The sequence below is a fragment of the Dasypus novemcinctus genome, chromosome 17 (assembly GCF_030445035.2).
Source record: "Dasypus novemcinctus isolate mDasNov1 chromosome 17, mDasNov1.1.hap2, whole genome shotgun sequence".
Classification (NCBI taxonomy): domain Eukaryota; kingdom Metazoa; phylum Chordata; class Mammalia; order Cingulata; family Dasypodidae; genus Dasypus; species Dasypus novemcinctus.
This window is the reverse complement of record NC_080689.1, coordinates 52,336,584-52,358,097: the sequence shown is the minus strand read 5'-3', so window position 1 is coordinate 52,358,097 and position 21,514 is coordinate 52,336,584. Positions and strand designations below refer to the sequence as shown.

The following is a 21,514-nucleotide window of genomic DNA, read 5'->3' as shown; positions in this document are numbered from 1 at the left end:
ACAACTAGGAATAGAAGGGAACCTCCTCAACTGATAGAGTATCTAAACAACACACACACACATACAAACTACAGCTAACATCATACTTGATAGAGAAAAACTGAGCACTTCCCTGCTATGATTGGAAATAGAAAGATGTCCACTGTTAATACTTTTATTCCACATTGTACTGAAATAAAAATATACAGCTTGGAAATGAAGAAATAAACCATCCCTATTCATAGACAATATGACTGTCTACGTAGAAAACCCCAAGGAATCTACCAAAATGCCTTCAAATAACAAGTGTGTTCAGCAAGATCATAAGATACTAGATCAATTATGTTTTTGTATTTCTCTATAATAATAATGTGCAATTATAAATCAAAAAAAATTTAAACATAATAGCTCCAAAATAAATGAAATACTCATGCATAAATCTTGCAAAATATGTATAGGATCTGTTTCCTAAAAATTATAAAATGCTAATTAAAGAAATCAAATATTATCAAAATAAATGGAGAAGCCTACCATGTTTATGGATCAGAAGATTCAACATAGTAAAGACGTCACTTCTTTTCAGAATGGTCTATAGATTTAATACAATTCTAGCCAAAATTGTAGCAGGGATTGTTTTAGGTATAGAAAAGATGATTCTAAAATTTATATGAAAAGGCAAAGTGTATTAGTCAGCCAAACGAGTGCTGATGCAAAATAACAGAAATTGATTGGTTTTTATAAAGAGTATTTATTTGAGGTAAGAGCTTAGAGTTACCAGACCATAAAGCATAAGTTACTTCCCTCACCAAAGTCTATTTCCACATGTTGGACCAAGATGGCTGCTGACATCTGTGAGGGTTCAGGCTTCCTGGGTTCCTCTGTGCTCAGCTCCTTTGTTTTCTCCACAAGGTCAGCTTAGACTATGAGGCTCTCTAGACTTTGCCTCTGTCCACAAGGTCAGCTGTAGACTACCAGGTAAACAGCTCTGTCTCTCTCCCTGGGGTTTCTGCCGTGTCTAAGAAGCCACCTCTATTCCTCTGTGTTCTTCTCCTGGCTCAGGTCTTCTCTTCCCAGGCCTGTCTTCTCCTTCTTCTGTGTGCTTACTTCCTAGGACTCCAGCTTAAGACTTTAGCATCAAACTCCAATACCAAAACTCCAACATCAAAAACCCTCAACACTGTCCTTTGCCATGCCTTTTATCTGTGAGTCCCCACCCACCAAGGACTGAGAACTCAACACCTTAATGACGTGGTCCAGTAAAAGGCCTAATCATAACTTAATCACACCCAGGTACAGACCAGATTACAAACATAATTCAATATCTATTTTTGGAATTCATAACTATTTCAAACTGATACACAAAGAAACAAAAATATTTAAGCTGACATGGCTCAACTGTTCATCTACCATATGAGTGTTCATCTACCATATGAAGGGTCCAGGGTTCGATCCCCAGGACCTCCTGACCCGTGTGGTGAGCTGGCCCACACACAGTGCTGCCATGCACACAAGGAGTACCATGCCATGCAGGGGCATCCCTGCGTAGGGGTCCCCCACACGCAAGGAGTGTGCCCCACAAGGAGATCAGCCCTGCATGGAAAAAGGGCTGCCCACCCAGGAACCACACACATAGAGAGCTGATGCAGCAAGATGATGCAACAAAAAAGAGACACAGTTTCCTAGTGCCGCAGGATAATGCAGCAGATGCAGAAGAACATACAGCGAATGGACACAGCAGACAACAGGCGGGGAAGGGGAGAGGAATAAGTAAAATAAATCTTTAAAAAACAACAACAACAAAGAAACGAAAATAGCAAAATCAATTTTGAAAAGGAAATAATGTTGGAGGACTCACACAAGATGATTTTAGGACTTATTCTAAATCAGGGATCAGCAAATATGTTCTCTTTAAGGCCATTTAAATAAATATTTTCGCCTTTGCAGGGCTTATGGTCTCTGTCACAACTATTTAACTCTGCCATTGAAGCATGAAAGCAACCAGAGACAACACTAAATGAGTGGTTGTTAGTGTGTTTCAGTAAAACATTATCAACAAAAATAGGCATGAGCTGGATTTGGCCCATGGGCTGTGGTTTTGTCAATCGCTGTTCTAAAACTATATTAATCAAGAAACTGTGGTATTAGTGAATGGATAGACCCATATATTAATGAAACAGACTAGCGAACACCAAAATAGATCCACAGAAAAATATCCAACTGTTTTTTGACAAACGTACAAAGGCAATTCAATGGAGAAAGGATAGTCTTTTCAACAAATGGTGTTATAACAATTGGACATCTATATGCAAAAAAAAAAAAAAAAATGAGCCTTAACTTAAACCTCACATCTTACTAAAAATTAACTCAATATAGTTCATTGACTTAAATTTTAAATGTAAAACTATAAAACTTTTTTGAAGGAAATCTTTGTGCTCTATATTAGGCAAAGAATTCTCAGACCTATTACCAAAAACATAATCAATAAAAGAAAAAAATAGATAAACTGTACTTCAGAAAAATTTTTGCTTCAAACTTTTCCGCTTCAAAAGCCACTACTAAGATAATGAAAAGACAAGCTACAAAACTGAGAGAAAACTTCTGCAATATTGCGAATATCCAACAAAGGACTTCTATACAGAATATATAAAGAACTCTGAGAATCTAATTAAAATGGGCACAAGACTTGAACAGACATTTCAATTAGGGATTACAAATAAGTACATGAAGAATATTAAGTATCATCAGCCATTAGGGAAATACAATTAAAACCACGATGAGATATCCTGTATACCTATGAGAATGTGTTCTATTAAAAATATTGACAATACCAAGTGCTGGTAAGGATAAAGAGTAAAAGAGGGAAGCAGACTTGGCCCAATGGATAGGGCGTCCGCCTACCACATGGGAGGTCCACGGTTCAAACCCCAGGCCTCCTTAACCCGTGTGGAGCTGGCCCTTGTGCAGCGCTGATGCACACAAGGAGTGCCATGCCATGCAGGGGTGTCCCCCGCATAGGGGAGCCCCACGCGAAGGAGTGCGCCCCATAAGGAAAGCTGCCCAGCACGAAAGAAAGTGCAACCTGCCCGAGAATGGCGCCGCACACAGACAGCTGATACAACAAGATGACGCAACAAAAAGAAACACAGATTCCTGGTTCTGCTGATAAGGATAGAAGCGGTCACAGAAGAACACACAGCGAATGGACACAGAGAACAGACAATGGGGGGGGAGGGAAGGGGACAGAAATAAATAAAAAAATATTTAAAAAATAAATAAAATAAAATGATACAGCCATTACAGAAAAATGTAGCAGTTTCTTACAAAGTTAAACATATATTTACCATGAGTCAGCAACCTCATTCCTGAGTATTTCCTCTAGAGAAATGAAAGCATTCACCCAAAAACCTGTATAAGAGTATTTATACCAGTTTTATTCATAATTGCCAAAAACTGGGGAGGAAATATCCTTCACTAGGTTAATGGATAAACAAACTGGTACATCTATATAATGGAATACTGCTCAGCAATAAAAAGGAACAAACTATTGATAAGTGTAATAATTTGGATGACTCTTTTTTTTTTTTTTAAAACAGGTCTTTTTTTTTTTTTAAAGATTTATTTATTTATTTAATTTCCCCCCCTCCCCTGGTTGTCTGCTCTTGGTGTCCATTTGCTGCGTCTTGTTTCTTTGTCCGCTTCTGTTGTCGTCAGCGGCACGGGAAGTGTGGGCGGCACCATTCCTGGGCAGGCTGCCCCCTCTTTTCATGGTGGGCGGCTTTCCTCACGGGCGCACTCCTTGCGCGTGGGGCTTCCCCACGCGGGGGACACCCTTGCGTGGCACGGCACTCCCTGCGCACATCAGCGCTGCGCATGGCCAGCTCCACACGGGTCAAGGAGGCCCGGGGCTTGAACCGCGGACCTCCCATATGGTAGACGGACGCCCCAACCACTGGGCCAAAGTCCGTTTCCCTGGATGACTCTTATGGGCATTATACCTAGTGACAGATAAAAGCCAGTCACAGAAGTTTATCTCTTCAATTCCAATTCTGTTACATTCTCCAAGTCAGAACTTTGGTGATAGAGAAAAGATAGTGGCTGCCAGAGGTTGCCAAGGGATAAGGATAGGAGAGGATATTACAATAAAAGAATAGTATGGTGGGAGGGTTGACATAATGAAACTGTTCTAAATTTTGATTGTGGTGGTAATTACACAAATCTGTGTGTATTAAAATTCACAGAACTATACACCCAAATCATCAATTTTTACGTACGACAATAAAATAAAAAAACAAAAATATGATTATCATATAATAAGGGAAAGAGGATGATATAAAATTTTATAAAACAGTATTATATCAACTTTATTTTTAAAAAAAGAAACATAATATTAAATATAGGAACTAACTATCCAGAGAAAAACTCTAGATATTTGGGTTTGTTTTTATTCTTTTTCTGTGGGTGTTTTTATTTGCTTTCTACACTGATACTAGCTTACTTTTTAAATTAGGAAAGTGGAGTTTATTTAATATAAAACATTTAGCATTCATTTTAATTTTGTAATATCTGGGCGCTCAGAGTATCACATTTTGTTTCCATAACTATTGCTCCTCAAAACCATGCATATGTATAATACTTTATTGTATGTTAAATTTTAATTATTCTTCAAAATGTCCTGAAAATTAAAAGTCGTCTGCCATATATTTTTTATATAATAATGATTAAATTATTATATTGTTGAAACCTTCCAGGGAAATTTGTGGGTTTTTTTAAATTCATAAGTTTTTAAATATTCAATAATTTAAAAATCAGTATCATATTTTAACCCTGTAATGTTCTTCTTTAAATCCTTTTTCCAATAAAAAACGTGTACACTGCAGACGAGTAACTAACAGAAGAGGTGAAGTTGAAAAAGACATCTGTACTGGATCTTTGATGGCAAAGAGCTATAATGCAGAAGGTAATGGTATCAACAGTATCCAAAGTATTTAAAGTATAAAAGAAAATACAGAGCAGATAAGAGCTTTCAGTAAATGAATAAAAATAAGAAAACTCCGAGCATTCCCAGTTGATAAACCATAAACTCTTGGTTTATGTTATGTAAACTACCTGATTATAATCAAGTCACCTGATTATAACCAAGACCAAATTTCAATGAGCATACAAATCATTTGGACATCTTGTTAAAATGTTTATTCTGATTCAGTAGGTCTGGTGTGGGACCCAAGATTCTGCATTTCTAACAAGCTCTCATGTGGTCCTTTTACTGTTGGCCTGGGAACTATGATTTTTGTTTGTTTTTTTTAAAGATTTATTTTATTTCTCTCCCCTTCCCCGCCATTGTCTGCTCTCTGTGTCCATTTGCTATGTGTTCCTCTGCATCCGTTTGCATTATCAGGCAGCACTGGGAAATGGCCTATCTTTTTTGTTGTGTCATCTTGCTGCATCAGCTCTCTGTGTGTGCGGCACCACTCCTGAGTGTGCTGTGCTTTTTTCATGCAGGGCAGCTCTCCTTGCGGGGTGCACTCCTTGCATGTGGGGCACCCCTATGCATGGCACGGCACTCCTTGCGCATGGCAGCACTGTGCGTGGGCCAGCTCACCACACAGGCCAGGAGGCCCTGGAGATTGAACCCTGGGCCTCCTATATGGTAGGCAGATGCTCTATCAGTTGAGCCACATCCACTTCCCATGGGAACTACATTTTGAGTGGCCAAGTTCTGAGGGTCACTGAGGAAAATGGGATGATTCTTGCCCAGTTTAGTAAGAGAAAGAAATGTAACACAAAGCATGTGGTATTTACCCCAAAAGTGGTACTAAAAAAGCATGACAAGGTAGCAAAGCAATCACTTCCAGTCATTAAGTTCAGCTGCGCAGGTAGCCTTCAAAGATAAGTAGAATTTCAACATGGAGAAGAAACTGCATAAGCAATTAGGGAGACAGAAAGCACAATTAATATACAGATTATAGAGAGACAAAAATAATTAACATTTGAGCATTCTCACCAGGTTCCCATCTCCTGTCCCCTAAAGATGAGCCCACTTGGCCCACTCAGTCTCTTGCCTTTTCCTCTAAAAATGGTCCAACTCTGAAAAGAGAAGCATGTGGAGGTAAAAGATTTTATTTAGTGTTTGTTTTGTTTGTTTTTTCTGGAGAGTCCAGGGAAGGAAACCTATGAAAGAAGCTTCAACACCTGAGAGAAATGGATGGGAAAGAAGAAGAAATTTTCAGAGTATCACTGTGGTCTATATAGTTTCCTTTATGGTATTTGAGAAATGTAATTGAAGAACTTGAGTTACTTCGAAATTAGTTTCAGTTATTAGATTTTTCTATTTTGACAATGACAGTCACTGTATTTGGCTGGTGAACCACGGCCTTATACAAGTTATAAGCCCATTAATGCTGAGGTGTAAAGAAGTAGTGGAGGGTATGTACTGGGATGGAGGATATAGACTATGGAAAAGCTTTGGTATAAGGCAAAAGAGTTTACATTTTTTTCAATAGGTAGTGGTAAGGTTTTGAAAGTTGTCAAGTAAGTGAGTGATATAATGTAATGCATGGTATAATATTGATATATTGGTCTCATCCCAGGTTGAGATATAGAGGGAAAACTGGTATCAAACTTATTATAGTAATTTGTGAATAATGTAAGCCAGAATGAAAATATTGATATAAGAACAGAAAATTCTGGGGAAGTGGATGTGGCTCAAGCAATTGGGCTCCTGCCTGCCACATGGGAGGTCCCTGGTTCAGTTCCCAGTACCTCCTAAAGAAGATAGCAAGTTGGCACGGTGGGCAGGTGCAGCAAGATGACACAACAAGATGACACAAGAAGAGATTCAAGAAGAAGAACATAATGAGAGATAGAACAAAGCAGGGAGCAGAAGCAGCTCAAGCGATTAGGCGCCTCCCTCCCACATTGTAGGTCCCAGGTTCGGTTCCCAGTGCCTCCTAAAGAAACGAGGAAGATGAACAGACACTCAAGTGCAAACAGCAATGGGGTGAGGAGAAATAAAAAAAATAAATAAATCTTTTTTTAAAAGTAGAAAATTTAAAATGGAATATTTTATCATGGCAAAATTTCTTCAATTAAAAAAAATTTTTAATGAAAATAATGCTTCAGATAAAGTAAGTTTCTGAGTTGCTCATTTGTTGGCCAAACAAGGAGAACCATTTACTGATAGCCAGTTAATTAAATCACGTTTGACTGAAGTAACTCAAGAAATGTGTCCACAGAAAATAAACTTATTTAAGACTATTCAACACATATAGTTGCTCAAAAAGTTAAAGACATTGGGAGCAACATCAACAGTTGATATTAAAACAAGACCAATGATTTTGAATGGTTTTCCTATACTCTTTATAAGTTGACATGTTATGGATACTGCAAATGGCTGTTTTTAATTTGAGGAATCAATGCTGAGTTTGAAGTGACTAAGAATTAGCCTCTATAAGTAGTTTCTGTGGAACAACTGAGGGCAAGAATATTTTCAAAGAAACAGAGAAAACACTAATTCATTATGACCTACATTGGAATCTGCTGAGATGTATTACAACTGAGGGCGATTAAAAATATACATAGAGGAGAAAATGGCTTAGTTGGACAAATTTACAAAGCTTGTGAAAATGTAAGGTGTTTAAAGTCTTTTTGTTGTATTTATTGTTCATCAGCACGTACTTGGCAGAAACTATTTAAATCTATCATGCATTATTGAACCAGTAGTGTCAACAGTGAATTTCATTTACTCTTATGGACTTAGCCATCATCAGTTGCATGACTTATTGTCAGAAATAGAAGCTGAATATCCTGACTTGTCCTACCACAGTGAAGTTTAATGCATTAGCAGTGGTAAACTTTTATTGTGATTCTTTTTAGCTCAGAAATTTTTCAGAATGGGAACCACCATCAGCCATTATTATCACCTGAATGGCTTTGGAAATTCTTGCTGCGAACTTGATAATGTTTCTTAATAAATTCAACCTAAATTACAAGGCAAAATAGGGCTTATACGTGAAATATACTGAAAAGCTCATTTCAATGTTAAGTAATGTTGTTTGAATCATAAATAAGATCAAGTTGATCAGTCTAAAGTTAAAACAAAAAGTGAGATGTACATTTCTACACAAATTTGCAATGGATTATGTTTTTCTGAACTCAGCGATCCTAATCAACTCTCCCAGTTTTAGCACTGAAATGTCCCACATGCTGGCAAATTCTTCAGTCCCAGAAAAGAGAGACAATTAGTCTTGCTTTTCAAGCAATGTAAGAACAAGAGAAAATTCCATACTTTCAAATACCTTCAACTGTGCAGTTGAGGAGCTTTCACCAAATCTTAAATTGAAGTGATTAATATGCAATGAAGTGACGCACTAAAAGGCAAATAGCAAGAGAAGAATCTAATAGAATTCTATAAAATAATATGCTGGTCAGAGATTGGTATCAGTATTTGGTAGTACTTATTTGTATGGAAAGGCATTTTCAAGATGAAATACATAAAATCACACTAGAGATCAGCATTAAGAGATAAGCATTTGCAGTTGATTTTGATGAGAAAGCTAACTTTGAACCCCAAAGAAATGAAATGCTAAACCTCTATAAAAGAATTCCATTCTTCTCATTTGGAGACATGTATTACAAAAAAATTATATTCAATTATTATTGTATTTTGAATTTCATCAATAAAATTTTGTGGGAATTTGTTTTCTCTCATTATGTAAGTACTTACATAATACCTTCAATTTCACCTCTCAGCCCAAAACACCTATATTTACTATCTGACCCTTTTTCTAACATGGTCCCCTGGTCTAGACTAAGGCAAATATAGTTAAGGGATGCAGATTGTCATAGTAGACAAGGAACTGAATAAGGCAGTAATATTGGCTGTAATGGAAAAAATAAACAGGACTAGTATATATTTAAAAGACTTACCATGTACCAGAGGCCAAAGCAATCAATCTCTTTAATAAGGTATTTTGTCTATCTATACTCATAGATCTTAATATTTCTGCTATAGAGGTTACTTTTCATTTATATGAAAACTGGGATGGATTCAAGTAACACTGACAGTGAACAACATGGTGAAACTTAGTGTCTATTTTAAAAAGTTAAAGGAAGTAAAGTTCTTTAGCCAAAAACTGTCAAGACTAAAGGGATAATAATGTGATTTAATACTAAACAAAGTACCCTAAACTATTTTTAAGGTCTACAGAAGACTAGTAGAAAACTAGCTTAAATTAAAGCAGAGTAGTTTTGCTTCGTTTTAGTTTTGTTTAATCATAAAAAGACTTTATTGACCACTGGGGAGACAAAATGTTGAACCAGTTTCTGAGAGAAAGTGTGAATTTCATATTCCTAGAGATCTTCAAGAAGAGAATAACCTTCTTACTGTAGAACTTAAATGTTTACTTAACAAGGACCAATCCAATTTTTAAAAAAATTCAGATGTGTTATGAAAACATCACATTCTGGATTTCACAGCATAACATGCTAGAAATGTTATGAAATTTCTGAACTATATAGCAAACAAACATATACAAACTATACAAAATGCCTAAAATAGCAAGTAACTTAGTTAGTGACAGACAAGTAGCATGTTTTTTTACAGAAATGCAAGTACCATCAAAGTGTTAGTTGGTGCTAGGACTATAAGGAGGAACAAGATGTTGCCCTTAAAGTTCAGAAAATGTATCTAGTCAGAAAGACAAAGAAAAAAAAACAAAGGGAAAAAATGACAACATAAAATTGCATACACTTAGTGCCTAATATATAGTATATGTATGCAGTTAAGTGCTATAAAAGAAAAGGAACATAACTTACAAATACCATCAATTATACACAATTACCTGTTTCAAGCATAAGAATATATAAATTAATGCCTGCCTAATATCCATCCAATATAAATTGTGGCAATGATGACAATTTTTTTCTCTAGTCTAATGGCATAAAAATGTAAATGATGATGCCTCTTTTAAAATCATCATTTTGATACACTAAGCCAGGGTCAGCAGGCATATGCTCCTATGAGAACAGATACCCACTAATCAAATATAGCATTCTTTCCTGTTGAGCCAAAAAAGGGCCTCATGAAACTTTTCAACACAGTTTCTTAGGTATCCACTACTAATCAACCACAATTGCCACTTCGATGAAACTTACTTGCCATACAAGTTCTAAGGCATGACTTTAGGAACAGAGAACAGTATAGTCATAATCTAATCATTTGACTTCAGTGCAGACATAAGCCATATGTATGTATGTGTGGAGAGAATAATTGGTACTTCCAAACTATTTTGAGGTGTCGTTATTGCTTTCTCTAGAGTTTTCAGGATTTTGATGTCCTTAAGCTATGCTTGTTTTAAGTATTTCTCATTTCATTGAGGAAAGTAAAAAGTTTTGTTAATAATTTATATTAAGATACTGTCATAGATTTTAGGGTAACTAATATTGTGATCTTTTATTTTAGAAGGGGAAGGAAAAGAAGACTGCATAGAACAGGTAAAACACTTTCTCTTAATGTTTATCAAAGACATTTAAATTCCAAGAGGAAAGCATACCATATTGATTATTTTCAACTCAGGAATTGCTGTCTGTTAGTATACATTAACTAGACACATCTTTCTAGACACATCTTTCTAGAAAATTATTCAGCTTTTCACTATTTCAAAGGTATAACTATTAAAGTATTTTAGAAAAAACAAAATTATGCATAATAAAATATATACAGATGAAAGGATATGATAATCTATTGTTTGCCTCAAAATAATCCTGTGGGAAGAAAGCAGAAGGGGCATAAATGGATTAAAAAATCAGAATGAGTTGATAATTGATGAAGTTTGGTGATGTGCAATATAGTAGTTTACATATACCATTCTCTCTACTTTCATATGTATTTGAAATTATCTAAAATAAAAAATTTAAAAATAAAAGTTTACAATAATGAAATAACATTTTTAATAATTTATATATAATTTTTATAAATAATGCATATAAAAATGCCACATCAGAAGAGTAGCACTGAAGCCACCCCCTCCATTTTCTGTCCTTGACATCACATCTTTCTTTTTGAGAGAAGATATCAATGACCTGCTATAACAATTTCAGAAAGGTTAAGTATGAGTGAGAGAAATCCCCACAATTTTAATTAATAGCCCACAGTAGATTATCATTATGAGATGATTTAGTTGCCTCTTCAGTTTGAACAGGAGCTCTACAATTAGGCAAAATTACCCCTAGTTGAGAACTGCTGCTTTAGAGAAACCCTTATACAACACTGCCTCTGTGAAAATCAAAAGCATAGAAATTTGTCAATCCAGAAAGAGAAAATAAAAATTTATAATCTAGCACCTTTGAAGTCCTTGGGTGTCCTGTCTCAACTGCATTCATCTTCCTCTTTCTACACTTAAAGCCCTAAATTTTGTGTTAATCATTCCCTTGCTTGTTCTTACGGTTTTCCTGTATGTGGTTATATCCCTAAATAACATAACATTTAGTTTTACCTATTTTGAAGTTTATATAAATGGAAACATAGTGTATTATTCTTATTTGCTTTTTTAACTCAATATTACATTTTTGAAATTCACTGTGGTAATGTATATAGGTGTAAGGTTATTCCTTTGTTGTTGTTAAACAACATTCCACTGAATGAATACCATAATATTCTCATATACTCAATTATTGGTGGACATTGTTGTTTCTACATGTTTCTATTACAAATTATGCTGATGGACATTCTTTTACATACCACGAGGGTATATACTTAGGAGTGTAATTTCTGGTCACAGGTGATGTACATCTTTAATTTTATGAAAGAATTCCAATTTTTCCCAAACTGTTTTATCAGTTTCCATTCCAACCAGACAAGTATTAGAGTTTCCATTGCTCAACAATCTTGTTAATACTTATTTCTGTCAGATTTATAAGTTATTGCCATTCCTTGTGTTATGAAATGGTCTCTTATTCTGGTTTTATTTTATATTTGTCTGATTAATAATGTTTTTGGTTATTTGTGTTTCTTATTCCTTGAATACCTTGAAATACCTATTACTGTCTTTCACTCATTTTTCTATTTAAGTTCTTAAAAGTTTTCTAACTAGTTTCTAGAAGTTCTTTATATATTCTGGATATCAATACTTTGATGTTACAAGTTACTTCTCCTTGTTTGTTACTTTTTTCTTCCCTATCTCTGTGACTGAAAGAGAAATTCAACTACATTAAAGATAAGAATGTACCACTCTTTCCCTTTATGACATGCTTTTTATGTCTTAAGAAATCCTTCCTACAGTAATAGAGATTGAATCAGTAATCAAAGACCTTCCAACAAAAAAAGAGCTCAGGACCAGATGGTTTTACTGGTAAAATTTTACCAGACATTCCAAGAATTGCACCAATCATGCTCAAACTCTCATTCTATGAGACCAGCATCACCCTAATACCAAAGCCAGATAAAGAGGGAGGGAGGAAGGGAAATAAAAGAAGGAGGGAAGGAAAAAACGAAAATAAATTACCAAAATCCCTCCTGAATATAGGTAAGGGATTGCTAGCTATAGATGTATAGTACAGTGCCAGGGACAAGGAGGAAAGTGTTTCCTAGAGAAGAGGGCATATTCATATCCGTGTAAAGAGGGGAATTTCTAGAGCCACATGCACCTCTCCAAGACAAGATATCTGTGCAGAAAGGGTCCGGTGGGCCCCTATACTTTGGCCTGGAGCTATTCTCTAAACTCATTATATGAATAAGTTCTGAGGGAGAGCACTTGCACAGATAAATCTGCAAAGACTGTTAAAGGTGTTTTTGTTTTGTTTTGTTTTTAATCTTCTTCATCTTTGTTAGCTCCTGACATTAAAGGAAAGCTCTGTCATAACAATATTTAGATACAAGCTTAAGGAACAGACTCCTCAGAGTTTAAATTCCAGTGATAATGATTAAAATATCAAAATGTCCATACTTTAACAATAGATTATAACACATATGAAGAAACAGGAAGTGATGGCCTAGACAAAGGAGAAAATTAAAACACTAGAATCCTTAAATGAGGAGGACCAGACCTAGGACATACCAGGCACAGACTTTTAAAAAAACAAAAAAATTAAAAGTTCCTAAATATGCTCAAAGAGGCTAAAGGAAGACATGGACAAAGACCCCAAATTAGAAAATGATAGATGAACACAAAGAGAATATCAATGGAGAGCTGCAAATTATGAAAGGGAACCAAACAGAGCACAAGATTACAGAAACAGACATTAAAATTCCATAAAGGGGTTCAATAGCAGATTGGAGCAGAAAGAAAAAAATCAGTGAATTTGAAGATAAGACAACTGAATTCACCCATTCTGAAGAACAGACAAAGGAAAGGATGAAGAAATGTGAACAGCGCCTGAGTAACCTGTGGAATACCATCAAGTGTACCAATATATACATTGTGGGACTCCCAGAAGGAAAAGAAAGAGAGAAAGGGGAAGAGAGAGTATTCAAAGAAGTTATGGCTGAAAATGTCCCACACTTAACAAAAGACATGAATATTCACATCCAAGATGCTCACCAAACTCCAAATAGGATAACCCAAATAGATCCACATCATGGTATATTAAAATCAATCTGTCAACTGACAATGATAAAGACAGAATTCTGAGCTGCAAGAGTGAAGCAATATGTCACATACAAGGAAGGCTCAATAAGACTAAGTGCCCATTTCTCATCAGAAACCATGGAGGCAAGATGGCAGTGGGATGATGTATTTAAAGTGGTGAAAGCAAAAAACTGCCAATCAAGAATTCTATATATGGCAAAACTGTATTCCAAAAATGAGCAAAAAATTAAGATGTTCCCAGATGAACAAAGCTGAGGAAGTTTGTCACCACTATATCAGCCCTATAAGGGATGTTGGAGAGTTCTGCATGTTGAAATGAAAGGACAAAGACAATTGCTTGAAGCTGCATGAAGAAATAAAAATCTCTGGTAAGGGTAAATCTAAATGCCAGTATTATTATATTTTTTATTTGGAACTCCACTTTTCACTTTCTATAGGATCTAAAAGGGAAATATATACAATGTAATGATAAATCAGTGGTTTGGGCTCATATAAATATCAGAGAATATGCAAGTTCATAGAGACAGAAATTAGAGTACAGGTTGACAAGGGTTGGGGACAGGGGAAATGGGGAGTCAATGCAGAATGGGTATAGAGTTTCTGTTTGGGGTGAAGGGAATATAATAGTAATGGATAGAAGTAAGGGTACTGCAACATTGTGAATGTGATTAATTGCCCTGAATGGTATGCTTGGAAGTAGATGAGATGGGAAAGTTTGTTGTATATATATTCCCACAATTTATAAAAGGAGCAACCAATGAGACAATGACAATTAAAGGCAATGCATGATCTTGGATGAGATCTTACAAGGAAGGAGAGAAGGCACAAAAGGATATTATTAAGACATGAAGAAAAATGAAATATAGACTATAAGCTTTATATCAACATTAAATTTTTTAACTTGATAACTGCTCTTAAGGTAGACACATAAGTGAATATCCTTGTTCTTAGGAAATGTATATTGCAGTATTAAGTGTTCAGGGAGCATGATGAATACACCTACACTCAAGTGATCAGAAAATGGATTGACATATATAGATAGACTGACAGACAAACAGATGGATAGAATGGTGGCTAAAGAGAATGATATGGCAAATGTGACAAAATATTATAATTGGTAGATTTGGGTACCTGGAGGGATGGGGGTGTGTTGGAGTTCTCTGTATGAGTTTTTTGTATTATTTTTGTAACTGTCCTGTAAAGTTTGAAAGTATTCCAAAATAAAAAGTTTAAAATTTTAAAAATATGTGTCAATGATATATAAATAAGAATCATATTCCACATACACCTTGCTAAATCTAACATTTTGTAATGAATGTTACACACAGCATTCTCCAATATCATTAAATATTACTCAGAAACATGATTAATGATACATATTTCATTTTATGAATATCCTACAATTTAACCTTTTTGTTGATTCCTTTTTCTATCATAAATAAAACTGTGGTGAACATCTTCTATAAACTTTCAACAGACTTCTTTGAAGATGGAAAAGCTAATCATCAAATTCATATGGAAGAGTCAGGGACCCCAAATAACCAAAATCATCTTGAAAAAAAGAACAAAGTTGGAAGACTCATACTTCCTGCTTTTAAAACTTTTACAAAGCAACAATAATCAAAATAGTGTTACTAGCACAAGGGCAGACATACAAACCAATGAAATAGAGAGTTCAGAAATAATCCCAGGGTGTCGAGTCCACTCAGGGGGGAAAGAATAATATCTTCAATAAATGGTGCTAGAAGAATTGGATAACCATATGCAAAAGAATGAAGGGGAACCCTGACCTCATTAAATTAAAATGGAACAAAGACTTAAATATAAGAACAAAAACTACAAAACTACTAGAAGAAAACATAGGGAAACATCTTCAGGACCTTGTGTTAGGCAATGGTTTCTTAGCCCTTACATGAAAAACACAAACAACAAATGGAAAAAAGATAAATCGGACTCCATCAATATTAAAAACTTCTATGTACAAAAAGACTTTATCAATAAAGTAAAAAGACAACTTACATAATATAGAAATAAAGAAAATATTTGGAAATCATGAATCTGATAAGGGTTTAATATCTAGAATATATTAAGAACACAACTGAAGAACAAAAACAAACCCAATTTAAAAATGGGGGCAAGACTTGAGTAGACATTTTTCCAAAGAAGATATACAAATGGTCAGGTAGCACATAAAAAGATACTCTAAGTCACATTAGCTAGGAAATGCAAATCAAAAGAACAATGAGAAGCCACTTCACACCCACTAGAATGGCAACAATTTAAAAAATGGGAAATAAATGTCAGAGGGGATAGGGACAAATAGGAACCCTTGTACACTGGTGAGATTATAAAGTGGTTCAGCCACTGCCAAACAATTTGGTAGTTCCTCAGAAAGTATAGCATTGCCATATAACCCAGAAACCCCACTTCTAAGTATATACCCAAAAGAACTGAAAGCAGGGACTTGAAAAGATATTTTCACACTGGTGTTCATAGCAGCATTATTCACTACAGTTAAAAGGTGGAAGCTACCCAAGTGTCCATCAGAGATAAATAGATAAACAAAATGTGATATATACATAATCAGCAGGAAATAACTACAGAAGAATGACCATCGCCCCTCAGCACTCCCTTAAGAATAAGGGTGTGAACTATCTGAGGGGAGAGTTGAGACATGTTAGTTCAGGGAAATGAGGAAAAGATGAGCCACAACATGGCCAACAGACAACATAGCCATGAGACCCCACCAAGACCTTGACCTTGACCTTGAGGTCCCAGTGAGACTCTTTCTGGGACCAAGGGGAGACCCCAGATAACCCTACACAAAGTGCCTCACCACTGGCCCCCACAATTGGTGGAGTAACTAATAACTACTGGGGCCTCTCCCCCAAACATTAGCAAGGAGAGGAATAATTCATAGCTTAAAAGGTAACCACACAAACCAAATCTTGCCTTCTCTGCCTAGAGGAGCCTCATCAAATCTTGGTGCATATTTCTGTCCTCTCCCATTTCTCAGCAAACTCTGCTCTTTCCCCCCATTTCCCAATAAATTCTTTTAACTGGCCTAAAAACAAAACAAAACAAAGATGTGGTATATACATATAATGGAATATTATTCAGCTGTACAAAGGAATAATGTTCTGATGCATGCTACACTGATGAACCTTGAAGACATTATGCTGCGTGAAATAAGGCAGACATAAAGGAAAATATTGTATGATCTCATTTATATGAAATAAGCAGAATTTGCAAATTTTCAACGTCAGAAACCAGGGTGTCCGCCTACCACATGGAAGGTCCGCAGTTCAAACCCTAGGCCTCCTTGACCCGTGTGCAGCTGGCCTATGCACAGTGCTGATGTGCGCAAGGAATGCCGTGCCACACGGGTGTCCCCACGTAGGGAAGCCCCACGTGCAAGGAGTGTGCCCCATAAGGAGACCCGCCCAGTGTGAAAGAAAGTACAGCCTGCCCTAGAATGGCGCCACACACACACAGAGCTGACACAACAAAAAGAAACACAGATTCCCGTGCTGCTGACAACAACAGAAGTGAACAAAGAAGACGACGCAGCAAATAGCACAGAGAAGAGACAACTGGGGCGGGGCGGGGGGGGGGGGTGTGGGGGAAGGGGAGAGAAATAAATAAATAATCTTTAAAAAAAAAAAAAAGAAACCAGCCTACAGGTTACTAGGGACAGTGGGGTAGGTGGGGAATTTATGCTTAAATGGTACAGAGTTTCTGTTTTGGGATAATGTTGCTAATGAATGATGGTGATAGAGGCTCAACTTTTTTAACATAGTCAACACCACTGAATTGTATATTTGGAAATGGAAAAGATGAGAAATTGTAGGTTGTATATAAGTTACCATGGAAATCAAATCACAGAACTATATAACAGAGTAAGCCCTAATGTATACTATGAGCTAAAATTATTAGTATAATATAATATCTCATCAATTATAACAAAGGTACCACACTAATACAAAATGTTAATAATACTGAAAACTCTAAGAGGGGTTATATGGGAACTCTGCTCTTTGTAGAGTCTCTGTTACTTTTTCCTGTAAACTTAACAACTGCTCTAATAAAAAGGAAAAAAAAAAAAGAAATCCTTCCCTATTCCCAATATAGAAATTTGATGTTATTAAAATTTTTGCCTTTCAAATTTATGTCTTTATCCATTTTGATTAATCTTGTGTGTGTCAACTACATGAAAGCCCAGAATTAAAATGAAGTTATTCTTAGCATATACAGAAATATGCTATTTCAAAGTTAAAGCTTAACTCTAAGTTGGATTTTTTTTTAAGTCTTTAAACAGACCAGCATTGCATGACAAAAAATTGATTATATAATCAATCAGGCTCCATAGATTAATATTATTTAGAAAGATTGGCTATAATGAACTGAACAGATTTATTTTGCCCACAGGATGGAAGAATAGAGTACAGATTAGAGTGGACTTACTGATATTCTATTCATGAACTATTGTGATTAGTAATTGAAGAAAATGAGGCATTGGTGTGGAGAAAGTGGCCATGGTGGCTGCTGGGGGTAGGGAGTGGGAGGAAGAGATGTGATGTAGGGGCATTTTCGGGACTTGGAGTTGTCCTGGGTGGTGCTGCAGGGACAGTTACTGGACATTGTATGTCCTCCCATGGCCCACCAGGTGGACTGTGGCAGAGTGTGGGCTATGATGTGGTCCATTGACCATGAGGTGCAGCAGTGCTCAGAGATGTAGTCACCAAATGCAGTGAATGTCTCATGATGATTGAGGAGGTTGTTATGGGGGGAGGAGTGGGATGGGGGGGGTGGGAGGTATATGGGGACCTCATATTTTTTTAATGTAACTTTAAAAAAATAAAGACAAAAAAAAACGGCAAAAAAAAACAACAACAACACAACAAAATAAATTCTCAACATGTAGATCTCTGACCAGCTCAACCCTGATGTACTTAATTCTAAACCCCAACTATACAAGTATATCTAGGTTCTAATTTCTGTGGGCTTCTGAGATTTAAACATCAGACTCTCATGCCCTGATGATAATAAATGGCATTTGTTTTTAAAATATAAACTATTTTTGTTCTGTGTATTTAATTGAATATTTTGTATTCTTACTCTAAGCTGTTTCTTGTCTTGCAATACAGAATGCTGCTTAGGAATGTTTAAGATAATGATTCTCGTGGGTCCCAGGACTGGCACTCAGCATAAATCAAAATTCAGTAATAAGAAATACTTTATACTAAAAATGGGAAAGGAGTCAATATTTGAATTTCATCAGAAGTCTCAAAAAAGTGTTTTTACAGTTGATTTATTCAAACAAGATCCAAAGATGATCCACCATTGTATTTGCTATATTCCTTAAGTTTCTTTTATTCTGTAACAGAACCTCATTTTTTCATACAGTTCATTAATTAGAGAAATCAGGTCATTTATTCTATATAAAGTCACATATTCTGGATTTGATTGATTCTTCATTTAATTTATCTGTCTGTCCCCAATTATTCCCTATATACTACTATTTAGATCCATAGTCTTGGTTAAATTAAAGTTCAACTTTTAAGGCATTTTTCTGGATTATATCATGAGGTACATAGTATCTGATTGTCCCAACTTTTAGTGATGCTATGATTGACCAGTGGATTCAGGAGGTATCGGATTCCTCTATTTAAAAATTCCCTATCAGCCTTTCACTTAGTGGTTCTAGAATCCATTGACCAGCCACTCACCCATTTTTTCATTAGGGATTTACAAAATATGAATTCTCTAATTCTATCATTTCTTTTTATTTGCTAACTAGAATTCTTATGTAAAGAAAAATTTTCCCTCAAGAAAACTGTCACTCCAGAAAACTAACTATGGTTTTCATGAAGGACAGTTTATAAAAGACAAGATAAATGTTTGATTCTTCCCCTTTATTCACTAATGTTCACAGCAGAGGTCAGCAAGCCCTTCCTGTGTAAAGGTCTGGATGGTAAATATCTTAAACTTTGTGGCCCACATGGTCTCTGCAACAACTATTTAACTCTGATACTGTAGCACAAATGCAGCCACAGAAAATATCTAAAGGAAAGAAGGTGGCTGTGTTCTGATAAAAACTATTATTTATTTACAGGCACTGAAATTTGCATTTCATATAATTTTCATGTTATGAAATGTTATTTGTATTTTGATTTCTTCCCCAACCATTTAAATACAAAACTATTCCTGCCCCATAGGTCTTACAATAGGTGGTAGACCAGATTTGACCAACGGACCATAGTTAGCCAATCCTTTGTTACTAGTAATGAGGTGGTGCCCCAAGAGCCTCCAGTAGTAACCAGTAAGGGTGTATGTATGTGTTTGTTTTTTGTGGTTTTTTTTAATTACTGGTAACTCCTGTGTTTTCAGATGCTTGATACAGTTCCATCCTCTGTAGTCATTGTTTCTGATGCTCCAGTTATTCCCCTTCAGGTTGGCTCCTGTGGCCCTTTGCTACAATCTCATTAATTTTTGGTAGCTGCCTTACTTTTATGGCATAAGATGTCCCAGCCTTACACCTGGATTCTTCTGTTTCTTCAAGGAGCCCTGAAGCTCATTCTCTAGGGTTTTTAATGTTTTTACACCTTTTCAGTGGAGAGAGTAGGAAATACATATTTTTTAAAAGAAAATATGTGTTTTAATTGATATTTCTAGATTAAAAGTGAGATTAAGTGGATTTTATCTACCTTGCAATTTCATTTTCACCTCTATGATTCTTTTTACTTGCCCCCAGCCTTTTCTTTTTAACTATTTTATATAATGTCATGCCATGACATTTTTATCAAATCTAAAGGATTAGCAGTAGAAAAATATTAATAACGCCAGGCTAGGCTCCCTCCCAAGCTTGACTGATATACCCTGCTGCTACAAGTGCTGGAGTAAGATAACTGTCCCTTCTATGAAGTTCCATAGCACCCTGTACTTCTCCTATAACCATAACTAGCACTTTTTATTTCAGCTTCTGGTTTAATTGTCTGTCTCCCCTTCCAAACTATAAGTTCTTTAAGTCAGGGTTTTGTTCATAATTATATTACTATAAACAGGCATGGAATTTTGTGGTGAATGTTTGTCAAGTAAATGCAGGCACAAAAGAATGAATAAATTCTGACTATAGATATTCAAACACACAAATGTCCAAAATACAACATGTCAAAAGCTAAACTCGCCATTATGCCTTCCAGTCCTAAACTTGCTCTTTCTCTTATATGTTCTTTGTCATTCTTGATTCTCTATAATGCACTCAAAACTAATCTATTAGTTCTATTGATTTTAATGCTCCTAAGTCTTTCTAGACTCTAGCTCCGTATCCATTCTAATTCATGTCTTAATCATCTTTACCTTGAGTATTGCTTCCCAATTAATATCTTGCCTTAATCTCTTTCTACCACGACCACCGATACCTCAAATCTAGCCTCAATGATGCTACCAGGGAGGGGGAAGGGGTAGATAAATAAACCTTTAAAAAAAATAAAATAAAATCATGGTGCCATGCCTTAAATTGAAATAACTAATATTTGAAGGACAATTTATTAGTCTTTTTTTTTAAATGCTGCGATAGTTCAATAAAAAGATAATTACACAACTGCTTAACTAATTTATCCTCACTTGTAAAGTTTAGAGGTCATCTGCATAGTATTCTTACTAACTTCAGCTGCCCTGTAATTTAGTAGACTGATAAATGTGGTCCACTTTAAGAAGATTCTTGCCCCATTTTCCCCAGACTACTTTGAAAAACACATTTAAACAGATCTTAACTGAGATACATAGCAATTTCCCAATAGGCAGGCACACTAAAGAGAAAACAAAGAAAATTTATTAATTTTTTTCTGTTTAAACTTCAAAAAAGGGCCACAACCATGCCTTAATCAGAAGGCATCAGAGGCATTAATAAATGAAGCAGTTTGCATTTCATGGGTATATGATGTGGTCTG

At 35.7% G+C, this 21,514-nt stretch overlaps 1 protein-coding gene across 4 annotated transcripts in view; it reads left to right on the top strand.

The window, feature by feature from the left end:
- WDPCP (WD repeat containing planar cell polarity effector) overlaps nucleotides 1–21,514 on the top strand; it is a 407,401-nt gene that overhangs the window by 377,090 nt on the left and 8,797 nt on the right. For 2 of the 4 annotated variants that reach the window (XM_058278665.2, XM_058278667.2), the window contains 2 exons: nucleotides 4,857–4,936; nucleotides 10,439–10,470. In XM_058278665.2, coding sequence (XP_058134648.1) covers nucleotides 4,857–4,936; nucleotides 10,439–10,470 — 112 coding nt within the window. The remainder of the gene's footprint in view (nucleotides 1–4,856; nucleotides 4,937–10,438; nucleotides 10,471–21,514) is intronic. The other 2 variants (XM_058278668.2, XM_058278666.2) reach the window with 1 other exon arrangement.